The sequence below is a fragment of the Panthera onca genome, chromosome D4 (genome assembly GCF_046562875.1).
Source record: "Panthera onca isolate mPanOnc1 chromosome D4, mPanOnc1 haplotype 2, whole genome shotgun sequence".
Classification (NCBI taxonomy): domain Eukaryota; kingdom Metazoa; phylum Chordata; class Mammalia; order Carnivora; family Felidae; genus Panthera; species Panthera onca.
In genome coordinates, this window is record NC_138351.1 from 82,172,583 (window position 1) to 82,193,646 (window position 21,064).

At 38.5% G+C, this 21,064-nt stretch overlaps 2 protein-coding genes across 2 annotated transcripts; one reads left to right on the forward strand and one right to left on the reverse strand.

Annotated features, from left to right (window-relative positions):
- Window positions 1–2,114: 2,114 nt before the first annotated feature.
- LOC144614039 (olfactory receptor 1L8-like) lies at window positions 2,115–3,256 on the reverse strand. Its single transcript, XM_078436145.1, has one exon. It carries the CDS (start codon window positions 3,057–3,059, stop codon window positions 2,115–2,117), a length of 945 nt encoding a protein of 314 aa, XP_078292271.1. The 5' UTR covers window positions 3,060–3,256.
- A 13,187-nt stretch (window positions 3,257–16,443) lies between these two features.
- LOC132663329 (olfactory receptor 1J4-like) lies at window positions 16,444–17,412 on the forward strand. The gene has a single exon (XM_078436144.1). The coding sequence runs from the start codon at window positions 16,483–16,485 to the stop codon at window positions 17,410–17,412; it is 930 nt and encodes a 309-aa protein (XP_078292270.1). The 5' UTR covers window positions 16,444–16,482.
- The last annotated feature ends 3,652 nt before the right edge of the window (window positions 17,413–21,064 follow it).

Consider the following 21,064-nt stretch of genomic DNA (forward strand, 5'->3'; position numbering starts at 1 on the left):
AGTCAGTCAAAGAACAATAAATATATGATTTCACTCATGTGAAATTTAAGAAACAAAACAAATGAGCATAGGGAAAGGGAGGGAAAAATAAGATGAAAATAGAGGGGGGGGTAAAACATAAGAAACTCTTAAATACAGAGAACACACTGAGAGTTGCTGGGGGGGTGTTGGGTGGGGTTGATGGGCTAAATGGTGGATGGGCATTAAAGGGGGCACTTGCTGGGATGAGCACTGGGTGTTATATATGTGATGAATCACTAAATTCTACTCCTGAAATCTATTACACTATGTTAACTAACTTGGATTTAAATAAAAGAAAAAAAGAAAAAAAAGAAATATTCACTCATCTGAAGGTCACAAATACATACATACATTTATATATATATGTACATATGTGTGTGTGTGTGTGTGTGTGTGAGTGTTTGTATTCTGTTTTCCTTGGTAAATTTTAGTTTTATCCCTCTCATTTAGGTCTATGAGCCTGTTGTGTATGGTGTGAGTAAGGGGTCAAGGCTAATTATTTCCTATGGCATATCTAGTTGTTCCAGCATAATTTATCAAATGGCTGCTTCTTTCTCCATTAAATTGCATTTGCACTTGGGCAAAAATCAATTGATTATATAAATAAGGATTTATTTTGGGTTCTCTATTTGTTACGGTGTTTTATTATTTATTTATTTGGTAATCTAATATATTAATAGGTTTATATGAGCTATATATATTAATTTAAAGAAATTCAGATGTTACAACCATGTATTAATTGGAAATTCTCTCCCTCTCTCCCCCACTGACCTTTCATTCTTACTCTAGTGACTATACACATACACAGATTTATACAATTAAAAAAAATGAATTCATACTTTTTTACTTGTGCAACATCTTGATTTTCCTACCTAATGGCTTTTCAAAGAAGTAATAGACATCCATTTTATTCTTTCAACCTGCTGCATATTCTTACATTCTATGTGATTAACCATAATTAATTTCTCTATTCTTTATTGGTAGGATTTTAGGTTGTTCTGAATTTTTATCTGTTAGAATCTGGGAATGACTGAAAAAATCTCAATATCCAATATATATTTATGACAATATTTCCATAGATTAGACTCCTCAGAGTGGGAATTTCTAGAATGAAGCATTCAATCACATATTTTTAAACATATACCTCTGAAGATAAATGGGAATAAGAAATGTCCCAATCTCCCCGCTGTGGAATGGATAACTTTCAAGTAATTGCTCTTGGTTCTTGTTCTTTCTGGCCATTCCCATTTTTTAAATTGTATGGTAAAAAAAAAAAAAAAACCCAGGAAACTAAACAGAACAAAAGCACAACAATTTAATAAGGATATAAATTTAAGAGAGGAGTAAAAGTGGGGCACCTGGGTATTCAGTCGGTTGAGTGTCCGACTTCAGCTCACGTCATGATCTCATGGTTCATGAGTTCAAGCCCCACTTCAGGCTCTGTGCTGACAGCTCAGGGCCTGAAGCCTGCTTCAGATTCTGTGTCTCCCTCTCTCTCCACTCCTCCCCTGCTCACACTCTGTCTCTCTCTTGAAAATAAATAAAGATTAAAAAAAATTTAAGAGAGGAGTAAGGGTAAAAATTTTTAAGGAAGAAAACGTTTTTTGACCGAGAAAAATGGGGAATTATAAAAATCCTCACAATGAGAAAAGTTGCTAAAATGTAATTCTCCTCCTTCCCTTCCTTCTCTGCCTCCATTCTTTTCCACATGAAATATCTGCAAAGACATTCAAAAGCTACAAATTCAGTAATCATTTCCAGCAATAGGCTTCCATGTGAAGGGTTTTGGAGGGCAAGTCTCAATAAAAGGAGAGCAATTTGTTCAGGAAATATTTGTGGGAAGAGAATTAGTTTCAAGCAGTATTTGGAGGATGAGCTGATGAGTCTTCATGGGGAAATGGAGGAATGGTGAGGAAGAGTATCATGATTTTAGCAGAGAAGGGGACAATTGGTGGGCTGTCATCAATGCATGTGAGCATCCACAACAGCCTTGTCTCACATGGGTTAAAAAAGCTCCTCTCCAACAGTTCAGTTGTTCACCAAGATCAAGCAGATATTAGATTCAAGTGAAGCAGATTCCACTTGTGGGTTTGTCAAGAGGGTGCTGCCTGGGACTTCCTCCTGCCCATCAGCTTCCTCAGGCCCTGTTTCAGGTCTTTGTTTCTCAGGCTATAGATAAAAGGGTTCAGCATGGAGGTAAGAACTGTGTAGACAAGTGTTGCTATGTGGTCCCTGGCAGTGTAGGTGGACAGGGGCTGTAAATAGACGTAGAAGATGCTTCCATAAAAGAGGGTTACCACAGTGAGGTGAGAGCCACAGGTGGAGAAGGCTTTGCGTTTCCCAGCAGCTGAGGGGATCTTGAGAACTGTGATGAGGATTCGTATGTAAGAGAAGGTGATGCACACAAAGGGGGTCACCAAAACAACTGAACATTCTGACATTATCACAATTTCATTGAGAAATGTGGAGGAGCAGGACAATTTCATCAGGGGACTGAGGTCACAGAGGAAGTGATGGATAACATTGTTGTCACAGAAGGTGAGACGATTCAGTAGCAGTGTGTGTAGGAGTGAGTGGAGGTGAGGAAGTGAGCAGGAAAAGGCCACCAGCAGGACACAGCGGTGGTGGCTCATGGTGGTGACATAGTGGAAGGGGTCACAGATGGCCACATAGCGGTCAAGGGCCATGACCGCCAGGAGGCAGCTGTCAGTGTTGCCCAGAGCATAAATAAAATACATCTGTGTCAGACACCCAGCATAGGAGATGGTCTTCTCTGACAGGAAGCTCAGTAGCATCCTGGGGACAATGGTTGTTGTAAAGCAAATGTCAGTGAAGGACAGGAAACTCAGGAAGAAATACATGGGGGTCTGGAGTTGGGGGTCAGAGTGGATGGCAAGGATGATGAGCAGGTTCCCTGTTATGGTGACCAGGTACATGGTGAGGAAGAGGATAAAGAGTGGTTTCTGGTCCCCAGGCCGGGAGGAGAGTCCCAGGAGGATGAACTCAGAAACACTGCTGGTTTGGTTGACTCTTTCCATTGATTTGGGTCTACTTATATACAAGATGGCTTATTATTTACCATACTGCAAGTCCAGAACCCAAATCCTCAGAACACAGCAGGTCTTGTTTTTTCTGTTTTGTTGCAATTAGTTGTTCTGTAGAGACAGCTTGTAAGTGTCATGGTCCTTGATGTATTTCTCCCTTCCCAAATCCATGGGCATCACAAGGGCCTTATACTGAAGGCTGGAGAGACAGAAGAAGAATTTACCTTTAGAAACCATCAGAGATGGACCTTGTTGATTCCAGTTCATTAGTTCTTATTCTGTGCAAAGCCTGTTCTCTTGTTGGGGATGTAGTGATAAAAACAGGCAAATTCTTGCCATTGTGTATCTCGTGTTTAGTTGAGGAGACAGATCATCAACAAACAACATAAAGCAGTATATAAGGGATGAAGATGAATGGGGAATGGAGTGGAGGTATTTTTGGTACAGGAGGTCACAGGACACTCATTTCCTATCAAAGGAAACCCAGTGGTGGCATTGTAAAGTTCATATTTGCATTGATTTGGAAAAAAATAAGGGTTTGCCAAAATAACCAACAGGGAAAATCTAATGGGAATGTTGAACCTGTTTCAACAAAGTGGGCTTTTCCTCCTCTGGACATAGGATGAAGAGTTCATCCTCCTTAGTTCATGGTATGCTATCATCACCAGTGTAAGTCTCCCCTTTTTTTGTAAATTGTTTTTCCTTTCTTTAACTCTATGTTCTGAATCATATTTGTACAGGATGAGAATCCATTTGTACAGGATTATTGAATCGTTGGGTAGTCAACAATTTTTTGTTGAATCTTTATAATTCACCTTTCCTATGTGTATGCAAAACTATCTATGAGAAATATGTTAATTTTCATATATTAACTGTTGAGACATCTATCTATCTATCTATCTATCTATCGATCGATCTATCTATGCTTTTTCTCCAGTCATATCGAGTTATGGACAATATCACTTTGGTGATGGACAAAAAAGTGGTCTCCACTTATTGCTACTACAAACATCTCTGCAATGGGAGATCTTGTATAAATAAAGTGTTTTCAAACAATTTTTTAGAGTCTTATATTTACCCATACCTTCTTAATGGACATATCACATAGGGATTTTTAAAAATTTTGAGATATTGGTTACTTATATATTTCTTGCTACCATAAAAATCTCTAAAGTCACCATACTTATATATCACCAAAATTTTTAAAATAATTTCTTTTTCTTAAGTTTTATTTAAGTAATCTCTACACCTCACGTGGGCCTCAAACTCATAACCCTGAGATCAAGAGTCACATGCTCTTCCAACCGAGCTATCCAGGCACCCCTAAAATAATTTCCTTGGAAACAGTATATTCTTTCATACTTTTTGAATAATCCCATGCATTGGAATTTTCATGCATTAAAACTTTTATTATATATTAATATATGAATTCATTTAACAATTAAATGTTGTATTTACATTAACAACTAAATGATATCCTGTACATCAGGGTAATTATAGGTAATAGCACTGCACTGCATATTCAAAACTCGCTAAGACAGTAAGTCTTAAATGTGCTTACAACTTTATCATAAATAACTAAACATCTTTACACCTCAGATTCACCATGTATGATATTGGACACAAATACATGCATGCTCATGAGGATTTAGTGAGAAATGCATCTACACTCAGGAGAGAGATAAGCATATTGTGAATACTCAGCAGAAACTCTTGATCATCATCAATCCCATTGTTGCTTTCCCTTATCTGCTATGACTGGTTGTCCTCAAAATCAATTAACTCACATGCTTGAAGTATCATATCCCTCACTGCCAAGTTGTCAGACTAACCTCATGATTTTGTAAGATCTTATGGAAGGATGATTTGTTTAGGCATTGAATGATCTGAGTGAACCAGTAGTTAAAGTTAAAAACAATAACCAATATTATTGAAAATGTACTACATGTCAAGCTTGTGCTAAGCACCTCACAAATTCCCACGATGAGGGATCACAACGTATGTGTTGTTATCAGAAGCCTGAGGCTTAGAGTGAAGTGGTTTGTTCAAGGTCACTAAGTAGGTGAGTAGCAATCAGGATTTGAACTCCAAGAGGAATCACTCTGAAGCTCATGCTCTTAACCCTCAGGCTACACCTCCTCGTGTTTTGGTGTATATACTGTCTGTCACAATCACGCACAGGCACTGTTTTCCTCACTGTGTCATTTCCTAAATGACCTCCCTTTCTTTCCCTCTTAACTAACAATCTTTCTTTTCCCATGTTCAGAATCTATCCTTGTAGTGGCTGAAGAGGTGACCGATCTTGCTGTGTTACACAGACTGTGGATTTGAAATTTTGAACATCTATGATTAATTGGCCAAAATCAGATGGAAAAAATTGGCCATGCATGTCTGGGGCATGTCTGGCATGGAGAGTTGTGGTTGGTGCTGGACAGTGTCCTCGAGTTAAGACAAAAGATGGGGGCTTGATTTGTCCTTGGTCACCTGCTCAGAAGCTGATTCCGGATGTTTTATGAATAGCAAATGAGACACCATGTCTGCAAGACAGTTTGTCAAACATAGGCCAATATTAAAAAATGAGCCATTTGTGAAAAGGCTGCTTGTGGAAATAAGAAATTAGTGGACATTTGGTTTAATTAATGATGTTGGGTGATCCAGGTCATAGATGTGAGGATCACCTACTATGATAACTAGAAAGAAGAAAGGTTTTGAACCTGAGAATCAAGAAGAACAGTTCTCAAAACACAAGATGAATTTCTGAGGCTGGGAATATAATAGTTTTGTTTTGTTTTGTTTTCTTCTTCACTTTTCCCTCCCTGCCTCCTTCCATCCCTCCTTCCTCCCTTCTTCTTCCTTCCTTCCCTCACCCTTCCTTCCTTCCTTCCTTCCTTCCTTCCTTCCTTCCTTCCCTCACCCTTCCTTCCTTCCTTCCTTCCTTCCTTCCTTCCTTCCTTCCCTCACCCTTCCTTCCTTCCTTCCTTCCTTCCTTCCTTCCTTCCTTCCTTCCTTCCTGTGTTTTACTTCTAGCAAAGCACACAGTGTAGATGGTCTAGAGGTCAAACTGGATGGACTGAAAACCAAAAGCCAGGTGGAGGTTTTAGTCGGACACTATGACTGCTTAATCCACAAAATATTTGAAATTCTCAGGGAGGAAAGAGTAAGTGCCAGAGGTTGGAGGGAAGCTGGCCAAGAGGGTGTCCAGCTTACCGAAGCTCACCTCCAGATCCAGATGCTGTTCTTGCCTTCCACTTTCTCCAGAAACTGGTCTGCACCACATCTGCTACTCAGCTGCAAGTCTGCTTCTCAGCCAAGCACAGCCCCCTCATGTTTCTCCCATGACACTCTGGGCTGATTAACAAGGAGAGGAACAGGAAAGGCGGGGGAGCTGATGTGCTACTTGGAAGGGATAGCACATTTCCCCTCACTGGCCTCCAATCCCTCAAGTCTGGCCCCCAGAATGCTGCTGCTCTCCTAGCTCCCCATCTCAGAAGGCAGAGACGTCTTGACTCGAGGGGCAAGGACTGTCTTGATGGTGGAAGCCAGACTATCTCCTGAGTCTGAGCTCTGCTCTGCTGGCCTCGGGGGCCCTTGTTAGGCTGAAGGAGTTGTGGTGTGATGACCTCTCAAGGGAGCTGATCCTGTGCTTGCTGTAAGCAGAGGAAGCAGACTGGAAATAACACCCAGCATTGCTGACTTGAGGGGATAGGGGAGCCCGGAGGCTTTCTGTTTTGATGTGGGGCTCATCCCAGAGCCACTTAATCTCACTGCAACATCTCAAGGGTGTGCCTTAGTTTCCCCAACTCTGGGTTATCAGAAATGGACAAATATTTATGTGGGTGAATATTTTTATGTTTGGGGATGCAGGTGTGGGCCGCGGTATATTCTAGAGCAGGGAGGTGGGAGTTTCTAGGGGATTCAGTGGGGGTAGATCAGTGGTGTGTATGTGTGTTCCAGTATCTTGACAGGCATGTGGATCTGGTTTCTTTTTCCTGTGTGGGATTAGGTTGATGTTGGTTTATGTGTGTTTAAAGCACAGGGTATGCAATGGTTGTTGTCATATTTAGCAAAGGGACTTTGGGAAAATAGTGTGTTTTTAGAGTTTAGACTCAGGGAAGTTTTTGAGGATTAGTGTTGAGGAAAGAAGATATCTAATAGAATGTTGGCCTTGCCACTAAGCTAGTTGCTTGTAAGCCTGAGTTTCTTCATCTGAAAAGTGAGGATAACAACTATTATTGGCACTGAAATCAGAGAGAAAATTTCCTCGTGGGTTTTATATAGAGAATATTGTGTATCATGGTGAACATAATCCATAACAAAGTGTAAGGAATGAAACACATTCTGCTGCAGCCTTCAGCATAAACTACTGTCTCATACAATATATGTGTGTCTTTTTCTTTAGCCTTTAGTTTAATATTTAAATTTTAATCGACATATTAAGAGTAAATAATACATAGACAAAAAGCTTTGGGTTAGAGTCCTGCCTATTCATGTGGCTTTCTTTCTATTCATTCACTTAATTCTTTCTTTCCTTCTTTCCTCCTTCACTTCCTTCCTTCTTTCCTTCCTTCCTTCCTTCCTTTTTTCTAGCTTTATTGAGATATAATTGACACAGAACATAACTTTAAAGTGTAAAACACAGGATAAACTGAGAGCTTTCCCCCTAGGGCCAGGAACAAGACAGGGATGTCCACTCTCACCACTGTTATTCAACATAGTATTGGAAGTCTTAGCCTCTGCAATCAGACAACACAAAGAAATAAAAGGCATCCAAATCAGCCAGGAAGAGGTCAAACTTTCACTCTTCGCAGATGACATGATACTCTATATGGAAAGCCCAAAAGATTCCACCAGAAAACTGCTAGAACTGATTTATAAATTCAGCAAAGCTGCAGGATGTAAAATCAATGCACAGAAATCAGTTGCACACCTACACACCAACAATGAAGTGACAGAAAGAGAAATCAAGGAATCGATCCCATTTGCAGTTGCACAAAAAACCATAAAATACCTAGGAATAAATCTAATCACAGAGGTGAAAAAATCTATACACTGAAAACTACAGAAATCTTATGAAAGAAATTGAAGAAAACACAAAAAAATGGAAAAAGATTCCATGCTCCTGGATAGGAAGAACAAATATTGTTAAAATGTCGATACTACCCAAAGCAATCTACATATTCAATGCAATCCCTATCAAAGTAACACCAGCATTCTTCACAGAGCTAGAACAAATAATCCTAAAATCTGTATGAAACCAGAACAGACCCCGAATAGCCAAAGCGATCTTGAAAAAGAAAACCAAAGCTGGAGGTATCACAATCCCACAGTTCAAGCTATACTAGAAGGCTGTAATCATCAAGACAGTATGGTACTGGCACAAGAACAGACACTCAGATCAATGGAACAGAATAGAGAACCCAGAAATGGACACACAAACGTATGGCCAACTAATCTTTGATAAAGCAGGAAAGAATATCCAATGCAATAAAGACAGTCTCTTCAGCAAGTGGTGCTGGGAAAACTGGACAACAACATGCAGAAAAATGAACCTGGACTACTTTCTTACACCATACACAAAAATAAACTCAAAATGGATGAAAGACCTCAATGTAAGACAGGAAGCCATCAAAATCCTCAAGGAGAAAGCAGGCAAAAACCTCTTTGATATTGCCCACAGCAACTTCTTACTCAACACGTTTTGGAGGCAAGGGAAACAAAAGCAAAAATGAACTATTGGGACCTCATCAAAATAAAAAGCTTCTGCACAGCGAAGGAAACAACCAGCAAAACTGAAAGGCAACTGACAGAATGGGAGAAGATATTTGCAAATGACATATCAGATAAAGGGCTAGTATCCAAAATCTATAAAGAACTTATCAAACTCAACACCCAAAAAACTAATAATCCAGTGAAGAAATGGGCAAAAGACATGAATAGACACTTCTCCAAGGAAGACACCCAGATGGCCAACCGACGCATGAAAAAATGTTCAACATCACTCATCATCAAGAAAATACAAATCAAAACCACACTGAGATACCACCTCACACCTATCAGAATGGCTAACATGAACAACTCAGGCAACAACAGATATTGGCGAGGATGCGGAGAAAAGGATCTCTTTTGCATGTTGGTGGGAATGCAAGCTGGTGCAGCCACTCTGGAAAACAGTATCGAGGTTCCTCAAAAAATTAAAAATAGAGCTACCCTATGACCTGGAAATTGCACTACTAGGTATTTATCCAAGAGATACAGGTATGCTGTTTTGAAGGGATACATGCACCCCAATGTTTATAGCAGCACTATCGACAATAACCAAAGTATGGAAAGAGCCCAAATATCCATCCATGGATGAATGGATAAAGATGATGTGGTATATATATTCAATGCAGTATTACTCGGCAATCAAAAAGAATGAAATCTTGTCTTTTTCAATTATGTGGATGGAACTAGAGGGTATTATGCTAAGCGAAATTAGTCAGCCAGAGAAAGACAAATATCATATGACTTCACTCATATGAGGACTTTAAGACACAGAACAGATGAACTCAAGGGAAGGGAAGCAAAAATAATATAAAAACAGGGAGGGGGACAAAACATAAGAGACTCTTAAATATGGAGAACAAACAGAGGGTTACTGGAGGGGTTGTGGGAGGGGGGATGGGCTAAATGGGTAAGGGGCATTAAGGAATCTACTCCTGAAATCATTGTTGCACTATATGCTAACTAATTTGGATGTAAATTTAAAAAATAAAATTAAAAAAATAAGTGTAAAACACAATAATTTTATATATATATAAACAAAATTACCACAATCATACTAGTTGACACATCCATCACCTCACATTGTTACAACATTTTTAGTGTGGTGAGCACTTTTATAATCCACTCCCTTAGTAATTTTCATACAGTCTTGCTAACTATCATCACCATGCTGTAAATTACATCCCCACAACTTATTCATCTTACAGCTGGAAGTTTGTACCCTTAGTCCTCGTCCATTTCTCTCACCCCCTATCCCTCACTCATGGCAACCAACCATCTATTCTCAGTTTTTTAGAGTTCTATATTCTTAGATACCACATATAAGTGAGACCACACAGTATTTATTTTTATTGTGGTCAGACTTATCTCACTTAGCATAATGTCCTTGAGGTTCATCCATATTGTAAATGACAAAATTTCCTTCCTTTTTGTGGATGAATATTATTCCATTATATATATCAATATTCATTATCCATTGGTAAATATTTAAGTTGTTTCCATGTCTTGACTATTTAAATAAAGCTGCAGTGAACATAAACATTCAGATATCTCTTCAAGATAGTGATTTCAGTTCCTTTGGATATATATACACAGATGTGGGATTGCCGGATCATATGGTTGTCCTATTTTTCATTTTTTAAGGAACTTCCAGACTGTTTTCCATAGTGGCTTCACCAGTATACCTTCCCACCAACAGTGCCATGGGTCACTTTTGTTCACATCCTCAACAGCACTTATTGTCTCTTATCTTTTTAAAAAATGTTTATTTATTTTTGAGAGAGAGGCAGTGCACAAGCAGGGGAGGGGCAGAAAGAGAGGGAGACACGGAGTCTGAAGCAGGCTCCAGGCTCTGAGCTGTCAGCACAGAGTCCAATGTGGGGCTCAAACCCACAAAGTGTGAGATCATGACCTGAATCGAAGTTGGACGCTTAACTGACTGAGCCACCCAGGCAACCCTCTTATCTTTCTGATAATAGCCATTCTACCAGCTGTGAGGTGATATCTCATTGTGTTTTTAAATTTTTTTAACTATTAATTTTTATTTTTTCAAGTTTTTATTTAAATTCCAGTTAATTCATGTACAATGTAATATTAGTTTCAGGTATAGAATTTAGTGATTCATCTTAACATAATATCCAGGGCTCATCACAACGAGTGAACTCCATAATCCCCATCATCTGTTTAAACTATTTCTCCCTCCAACTCTCCTCTATCAACCCTCAATTTGTTCTTTACAGTTAGGAGTCTGTTTCCTTGTTTGCCTGTCTTTTGTTCCCCCCTAAGTTCACCTGTTTTTTTTTTAAATTCCACATAGGAGTGAAATCTTATGGTATTTGTCTTTCTCTGACTGACTTATTTCGCTTAGCCTAATACACTCTAGTTCCAGCTAGAGTTGCAATGGCAAGATTTCATTCTTTTTGGTGGCTAATATTTCATTGTATATATACACCAAATCTTCTTTATCCATCCATTAGTCAATGGACTAATGGGCTCTTTCCATAGTTTGGCTATTGTTGATAATGCTGCTATAAACATCAGGTGCATGTACCCCTTTGAATCTGTATTTTGTATCCTTCGAGTAAATACCTAATATTGCAATTGCTGGGTCATAGGGTAGTTCTATTTTAAAATTTTTGAGGAGCCTTCATGTCGTTCTCCAGAGTGCTGCACCAGTTTGCATTCTCACCAACAATGTAAGAGGGTTCCCCTTTCTCTGCATACTTGCCAACACCTCTTGTTTCCTATGTTGTTAGTTTTAGCCATTCTGACTGATGTGTATCCCAGTCTGACTGGTGATATCTCATTGTAGTTTTGATTTGTATTTCTCTGATGATGAGTGATGTTGAGCTTCTTTTCATGTGTCTATTGGTCATCTGGATGTCTTCTTTGGAAAAAAAATGTCTATTCATGTCTTCTGCCCATTTTTAAAAACTGGATTATTTGTTTTCTGGGTGTTAAGGTTGATAAGTTCTGTATAGATCTTGAATACTAGCCCTTTATCAGACATGCCATTTGCAAAAAAGCTTCTCCCATTCTGAGGTTGCCTTTTAGTTTGGTTGATTATTTCCTTCACTGTGCAGAAGATTTTTATTTTTGTTTATTTTTATTTATTTTCATTAATGTTTGTGTATTTATTTATTTATTAAAAAATGGGGACTGTGTATATATTCTATATGGGAAAATATAATTATACTTTATTCATTCATACAAAAAACATTACTAAAACTTTTATTTTTATTACATTTATTTATTTTTGAGAGAGACACAGCACAGTGGGGGAGGGGCAGAGAGAGAGGGAGACACAGAATCTGAAGCAGGCTCCAGGCTCCAAGCTGTCAGCACAGAGCCCAATGCGGGACTCCAACTCACGAGCTGTGACATCATGACCTGAGCCAACATCAGATGCTTCACTGACTGAGCCATCCAGGGGCCCCAGGAGGAGATAATTTTAAAGCTAACAGGGGCTATGTCCTTTAGGCATTGTGATTTGATTTTTGTTATGAATTATTTGTGTAGTCCTTGGAAGCTTTTCAGCAGAACGGTAACAAGATTCAGATTTAAAAAACATCACTCTGGCTGCTGTATTGAGAATAAACTGAAGGAGAAAGGGGATGTGTGGAAGCAGGGGACCACCTAGGAACTACTGCAACAATGCAGTTAAGAAATGATAGGCTGGGACGATAGCAGACGAAGTAGTGTGATTTTGATGAATACTGTATTTAGTTGTAAGTTGGAACCAACAAGAGTTGCTGACAAATTGAGAATTGTGAAAGAAAGGTTGGAGTCAAGGATTCCTATATTTTGGTTTGAACAACATGGAGTTATCAGTAACTAAGACGGTAATGAAACAAATGTGTGAGCAGCTGAATGCAATGAGTCTGTAATCTATAACAATAAGATAACCAAAGTTTATTGAGGATTTAAAAAATGCCAGACAATGTTCTAAGTTCATTCTGTGTTTTAACTCATTTAATCTCTTAAGGTGGGAATATGCTGTTACTATAAGATGGAATGAATCAATCAATTAATTCACTCATTTATTCAATATCAATCCTATGGCAATGTCAGTGATTTTAGATATCATTATCTTTTTTGGAAGATAAAAAGATAAAGATAACAAGAGTTGATATCTGTTGTGCATTTATTATGTCCTTTAGCATGAATCATCTCATTTAATTTCAATAATAACTTCTGAGGACAATGTAATTTTTATCCACACTTTACAGCTGATGTAACAGGGCTGAGGGGATGCTATATGTGCTCAGGGCCAACATTTAATGAGTGGCATAGCCCAGACCCAGTTCTTCTGAGTACTGAGCCTAAGGACTCAATTTTCCCCCTCTACACTCTCTTCGAAAAGGCACACCTCTATGACTTGAAGTCTCTCCCAAGGGAGGAGGGGACCTGCAGGATGCGAACTTAAAGCTAGATTTGTGTGCTCATGGTAGCAAGTGCAAATGGTGTGGGAGTTTGCAAAAGCCAGACTTACTCTTCCTGGACCATAATGTAGTGTCAGGAGAGGCTGACCCAGTGCACTGGCAACACTGGTGATGGAAGCTGACTAAGCCATTCCTAATTTCCCCCTGGAACTATGAACAGGCAAAGAGGAGCCCAGAGTATCTTTGAGATATGGGTCAGCCTCTCAGGTGGCTCTAGCAGCTCAGTCCCTGTTGCCCCTGCACAGGCTCCTCCCCAAGGTCTTTTAGGAAGTTGAGGCCATTAGTCTGTTTTGATTCTTTACTTAACCAGGAGCTTAGAGACTTATCATGAGTGTTCTCCAAGGCTTGTAAAATGGTATCTCCTGCCTGTTTCTCTGGAGCTCAAGGACAGACAGAGAGCTCATGAGGTCATGGGCTCACAGAGGCTTTCTTCTTACTTTTTGTTCCTGGTGTTCTCAACAGAAGCTGAGGATGCAGGAAATTGTATTAGAAGGTACCTCAGCTTGCTAAGGAGTGGCACAAGTCAGAGTGAGCTAGGAATTCTAGGCAGGCAAGGTGCGTCTCTGTGTCTAGAGGTCTGCATATGTATTCCATGTGGGTCTGTCTGGTGTTTCCTTGCTTGCACAATGTGGACATATGTATGTTTTCTTCTTGAGTTGTGTGTGTGTGTGTGTGTGTGTGTGTGTGTGTGTGTGTGTGTGTGTGATTGACTCTCAATATTATTTTTTCCCTCTCTTAGACCAAGAACATAGAAGTCTAATAAGAGCTGCCTCATTAAACAAGTGTAGGGCATTTGTGTACGTGATCTGGGGTCTCCTAATCAGTCCCTCTGAACTCAAGTATTTGCCCCACTCTCTTTCTATAACTCCTTCTTCCATCTTTGTACAGACATCATAGTAAATTAAATGAGATTGCATAGTCTGAAGAGAGGCTGATCACCAATCTGGGGGAGAAGTTTCCTGAATTTACTCATGACCAGCAATACATAAGAAGTCTTGACATCTCAGCTCAATGGTGTGTGTATGTGTGACATTGCATTTTGTTTATAAGTTATATATATATATGTGATTCCAAATGTTAGAATGTGTTGTTGTTGTTGTTGTTTTTCATGTACATGTTTTAGGGGCTCTGGTTCTTTCCTGTGAACTCAAATATTTCCTTAACAATCTTTCAATAGTAGCCATATATATATTACTGCATTAAGGAGGCAGGTTCCTATGCATTTCCACTCCTGGGCAGGTGTCATATACTAACTCAGTGTCTGCAGTATGGCAGACTGGGCCCCAATCCTCAGTCTGGCCTTCATATATTTTGTGATCTTAGGAAGTGACTTCATCTCTCTGAGGTTAAGATTCTTCACTGGCAAAGGAGAGGCAACTATTCCTACTTCAAAATGCTATTTTGAGGATTAAATGAAGCAATGCACACAAATTGTTCAGTCCCATGCCTGGCACAATTGGTGCTCAGTAAAAAGGAGGTATTTTTATTATTTTTCCCCAAATCCAATGTTTGCCTCGTGGAGGTTCCTGTTTCACCATTGTCTGGAGCAGGACAAGTAGAATTCTGAGAGGACAGGCTTATCTTAAGGCTCCCTCTCATACTCCAAGGTCACAGTCTGACCTCCTTTCCACAGCTAATGGCCCAACTGTCTCCTTCTTGAGGTCCTGCCTGAATCAAAGTTCCTGGTTTGTTCCAGCCCTCTTGTTTTTTTCTGGTTTCTAAGTAAGGACTGACACAGCCTACATCAGTGAGCAGCCAGGACTCTGCATAAGGTTCAAGCACTGTCCTCCTTGGTAGCCATGAACAGATAAAACCAGTGCCACTGAGGAAGCTTGTGGTACTTGAGGATAACTCACTGTCCTGCTCCTACTCTTGAGTGAGAATGTCAGTCTTGATTCCCTCTTCAGGGCTATGTGGTTATCCTAACCTCTAGTCTAACTTCCAAATACATACTGTATCTGGAATCCACCATCAAACAGCCAAGTCATGGTGGGTATCAATTATCACTTTAGCTTCAATTTTCCCATCTATAAAATGAGGACATGAAGTTTGCCTTGTGTACTGAACAGTCCCTAAATATATACTTATTGTTTTCAGAGAAGTTAAAGCATGTGAAAGTCCTTTGTAAATTGTATGATGTATAAATGCGAATGGTCAATTTTTCTTGGAGTTAATGACATTTTGGACAAAGGTAGTTGACAAATAGCTTCTTTGGACACTCTAATAACGTTGTAATTTCTATGCAAAGTAGTTGAGTAGGAATTTTGTCAGACATATGTCGTGATTCTATCTGTTGCACTTAATTGTGCGTACCTTTGCAATTTAGATAATGTGCACTTTGTAGTCTCATAGTTAAAATGACTCTAATAATACCCATTTGTTAGGACTATAATGAGGATCTGATTTGAAAGGACATGTAAACCACATGGAATAGTGCCTGGTGCTATTCTTAATTTTGGTTTGGAAACCTGGATTGGACACTTTTGGTAACAGGGAATTTTATATGACTTAAAGCAGGACTCAGCCAATTACACCAAAAGCCTGTGACATAGCCTTAGTAATTCTGTTCCAACTTAGGGAGATTCACCCCCTTTTTAAGAGGAATTGACTGATATTTCTTTTCTGGTACTCATTTCACATTTGAACATGCTTTGACATTAAGATGTCAACTCCTTGAACATAAAGACTTCCCATTTCTTGGCGCCTGGGTGGCTCGGTCAGTTGAGCGACCGACTTCGGCTCAGGTCATGATCTCACGGCTAGTGAGTTCGAGCCCCATGTTGGGCTCTGTGCTGCCAGCTCAGAGCCTGCAGTCTGCTTCTGATTCTATGTCTCCCTCTCTCTCTGACCCTCCCCCACTCATGCTCTGTCTCTCTCTGCCTCAGAAATAAATAAACATTAAAAAAAATAAAAAAAAGACTTCCCATTTCTTGTTCACTGCTATTATCAATATGGGACTAAGCTGTTTTTCACTAAATATTTGTTGAATAAAGAATAAGTGCTGTTTGTTTTTTGGAGAGGAATAAACCTGGTTAATGTGAGGGTCTCATGTATATTGGAGCCAGAATGGGGCACACTCATGTACCAAGAGTTGTGAAAAATAAACAGAAAGGTAGTTTAAAAAATTTGCATAGAAAGAACCTCACTATAATGTTATGACATGTTCATGAACATTCTCCACTTTTCCCCATTGCCAGCAGAGAAAAAACAACATGAGGAGGGAGAACCAGAGCAGCGTGTCCGAGTTCCTCCTCCTGGGGCTCCCCATCCAGCCAGAGCAGCAGGGCATATTCTTCACCCTGTTCCTGGGCATGTACATGACTACAGTGCTGGGGAACCTGCTCATCATCCTGCTCGTCAGGCTGGACTCTCGCTTTCACACGCCTATGTACTTCTTCCTTAGCCACTTGGCCTTCACTGATGTTTCCTTTTCATCTGTCACAGTTCCAAAGATGCTCATGAACATGCAGACTCAGCAACAATCCATTCCCTATGTGGGGTGCATTTCACAGGTGTATTTCTTAATATTTTTTGGTTGTCTTGACAATTTCCTTCTTGCAGTGATGGCATATGACAGGTATGTGGCCATCTGTCAGCCACTCCACTACTCTACTGTCATGAGGCAGGAGTTATGTATCTCATTAGTGGCTGGATCTTGGTTCTTCTGTTACATTCATGCCCTGTTGCACACCCTCCTCTTGGTCCAACTGTCTTTCTGTGATAATACCATCCCTCACTTCTTTTGTGACCTCACTGTGCTCCTGAGGATAAGCTGCTCAGACATTTCTCTCAATGAGCTGATCATCTTTACTGAAGGAGGAATTCTTTTCGTCTTGCCTTTGAGTAGTATCTTGGGCTCATATATTCGTATAGGGACAACTGTCCTAAGGGTCCCCTCCACTAAAGGACTCTTTAAAGCCTTTTCTACCTGTGGCTCCCATCTTTTTGTGGTGTCTGTATACTATGGGACACTTGCAGGTGTTTACTTTTTCTCCTTATCATGGAACTTTAATGACAAAGACATAATTGCTTCAGTCATGTACACAGTAATTACCCCTATGCTGAACCCCTTTATCTATAGCCTGAGGAACAAAGATATAAAACAGGCCCTACAAATATTTGTCAATAGGGCTAACTTTTAAGTGACAATCACTAAATCCTCTTATTGCAGTTATGCACAGTGAGATACATCGACTAAAACTACTGTGTGATTGGCAACTCTGTGTAACTTAAAAAGAATATATGTTCTTCTGTCATGTATGAGGTGTTGTCAATTGTCAACTAGGTCAAGTTTGTCGCTTGGATTGTTAAGTATTCTTTACCCTTAATTTTTTCCTGCTTGTTCATCATCTCTTATGTGCACAAAATCTTATGCAAAACATGTTGCACAATTATAATTGTGGATTTGTTTCCCCTTTTAGACATGCCCAGTCATTGCTTGTAAATGTTATTTACTATGTTATTGAGGACATGCAGATTTAGCATCATGATCTGCTCCTGTGTACTGACTCTTTTAAAAAGTGGTGTGCTGAGGCTGGCTTGCGTTGGCTTCAAGCTAAATGTGAATGTCTCTTTACGACTCCATATTCAATGACATCATGTTGGTAGACTGAAATCAGCCATAGTGGAAATAATTACACTGTAGAAATTGGCAAATGCTACAAAACAAGGCTCCTCAGAGAGCCATTTTATTCATTTAACATACGACTGTATTTATAAATAGGAGATATTTCTCTTTATCTCTAGCAGCAGCTCTTGCCTTAATATCTCATCTACTTCTTCTGATATTAGTATAGATATGCCAGATTTCTTTTGGTTACTGTTTACATGGTATTTCTTTTCTATAACTTTAAACTGTTCTATGTCCTTATATCTGTGAGGTGTCCCTTGTTAGCACTGTGAAGTTTTGTTTTGTTTTTTATATAGATTCATAATCATTGTATTTATGGAGAATTTGATCTAGTAATATTTAATTATAATATATTTGGATTTATGTTTTTCATATTACTATATGTTTTCTATTTGAGACATCTGTGTCATATTTATTCTTTCTCCCTTTTGATTAATTAAATATGTATTTTGTAAACAAAGAAAAGAGGAGAAAAACCAAAAAACACACTCTTAACTACAGAGAACAAATTGATGGCTACCAGATGGGAGGGGGATGGGGGATGGATGAAATAGGTGAAGAGATTAAGAGCACACTTATCATGATGAGCACTGAGTAATGCATAGAATTGTTGAATCACTATATTGTACACCTGGAACTAATATAACACTGTATGTTGATTATACTGGAATTAAAATTAAAAACAAATATATATTTTGTTATTCTATTTCCCCCTCTATTAACTTATTAACCATACTTATTATTAATATATGTTTTTCCTGTGCTTTATGTAGAGATGACTTCTTGCTTTCTCTTTAAGATTTTTTAATGTAGTATAATATAGATAACATGAAATTTATAATTTTAACTGCTTGAGGTATACAATTCAATGGCATTTAGCACATTCATCCCCACCATCTCATTATAGGACTCCAAAAGGAAACTCTATGGAACATCAATGCAGTTGTCTACTTTGTAGCTATGAAAAAATAATGACAAAGATAGCTATGAACCAGTGTAGAGGGATCGCCAGGATAAATTGTTAAGTGGGAAAAAAGCAATGTATAAAGCATATGCTGAGCATCTATAACTCAGTACTTTTTTTTTGTAGCTCACTACTTTCTGTATAATAATGAAGGGGAAATAAAATATGCATGTATCTGCCCATTAGAGCAAAAAGAAACACAGGAAGAATAAATCAGAAACTAGTGAGATTGCTTACCTACAGAAGGTAGGCAACAATGGGCAAGAAAGGATGGGGAGATGAGTCTATTTATTTGTATGATTTTGACTATGTTATCTTTTACCTAGTAAAAATTAATATGGGGGAAAAACAAAATAGAATAAAACAAAACAAATAAACCTATAGTCCAAACTAATACCATAATTAGACTAAAGGGGAAAATAAAATACCTAATCTAAGTAATTCTTGAACACAGAATTTTATCTATATACCCATAGTAAAGAAAAAACTGTAAGCGAAGTTTTTAAGCTTCAGTTAATTTGTCACTACAGTGGTATGAGTTGAAGATTCTAAAATTACTTAACATGCATTCACAGATATAGTAAATAAATAAACATATTGTAGAAAAGGGAATGACTTCTCACTATCAGGGAAAGGAGCTATGTACATGGAAAAGTAGAGGCTAGAAAGAATTCTATGGCATCAAACTGGAATTGGAGATATCAGTTTGAAATCATGGGTTTTAATGTGTATAAATAGGTTGAATTTACATTATAGTAGTATCCATACTATTCCCAGTTCTCCATTCTTTCCATCTGTCCCCTGACCCACTTTCTATTGGTAACCATCCCTTTAGTTTATTAGTTTGTAGTTTCTCTTTCCTGTGTTTCTGTTACATATATTTCCTGGTTGCATCCTCAGATCATTTAGAAGCTTTGTAAGCTGTGAACACACCTCATGCCAAATGTGTTTTTTACCATTCTCCTTTAAAAGGGACCAAAGTTAACCTTCTGGAGAGGTCTCTGAACTTGAGGATACCAGGCATATACCCTCATCCTGGCCCTAACCCTAAACCTAACCCTACTTGAGAAAAAAATAAAATGTGGTATATATATATTACAATATATATTACACATATAAATATACATTACATACACATACACACTTATACACACAATGGAATATTACTCAGCCATAAAAAATGAAATCTTGCCATTGACAATGGGTGGAGCTACAGAGTATTATCCTAAGTGAAATAAGTCAGTCAGAGAAAAATAAATACCATATGATTTTACTCATATATGGAATTTAAGAAACCAAACAAATGAACAAAGGGGAGGGGATAAAGAGGGGGCAAACCATGAAACAGACCCTTAACTATTGGGAATGAACTGATGGTTACCAGAGGGGAGGTGGGTGGGACATTGGGCTAAACAGGTGATGGGTATGAAGGAGTGCACTTGTTGTAATGAGCATGGGATGTTGTATGGAAGTGTTGAATGTTGTGCACCTGAAACTAATATTAAACTGTATGTTAACTAACTAGAATTTAAATAAAAAATAAAACATAAACATAAAAATAAAAGCGACAAAGTTACTAGGAAAATGGCTGATTCCAGGACTGGGGCCAGGACATGACAAGATTATCCAAGAAAATTTTGCTGAGCCTGAAAGGAAGTGCTCAATGAATCATAGAGACTCAGGAGCCAGCATGAAGGAGCTCCCAATGACCAAATCTGGAATAGTTTGAGCTTCAAGATGAATAGCAAATGCAGTGATTATAACTCAAAGAATAAAAAAGAATTCATAAGTCCACAATATATATAAATCAATGAAAAAAACAAATGAATGTGGGATAAGAGAAAGTTCCTTCTCATATATAACAAATAAAGGTAAAAGAAATGATAGAATTAGAAAATCATCATTTTGCCACCACATTTGCAATAATTTTTCATATAAGATTCACCAATGGATGTTAAACATAGTGGGTGAGATTTTAATGAGAAAAAAATATAGTTATATGGTTTTAAAATACTACATATTTAAAATCCAGATGATACAGATTAATTACAAAGGTTAAAATAGTAATTTTACAGTAGAGAACCTGGAAGACACCACCTTAACCAACTGATCAGGATAAAATCACTAGTTTGGTATCATGAAGCCAGCTTCACAGGAGGAGAGTGACAATGCCCTAAAAATGCCACCTCAGCACTGGAGT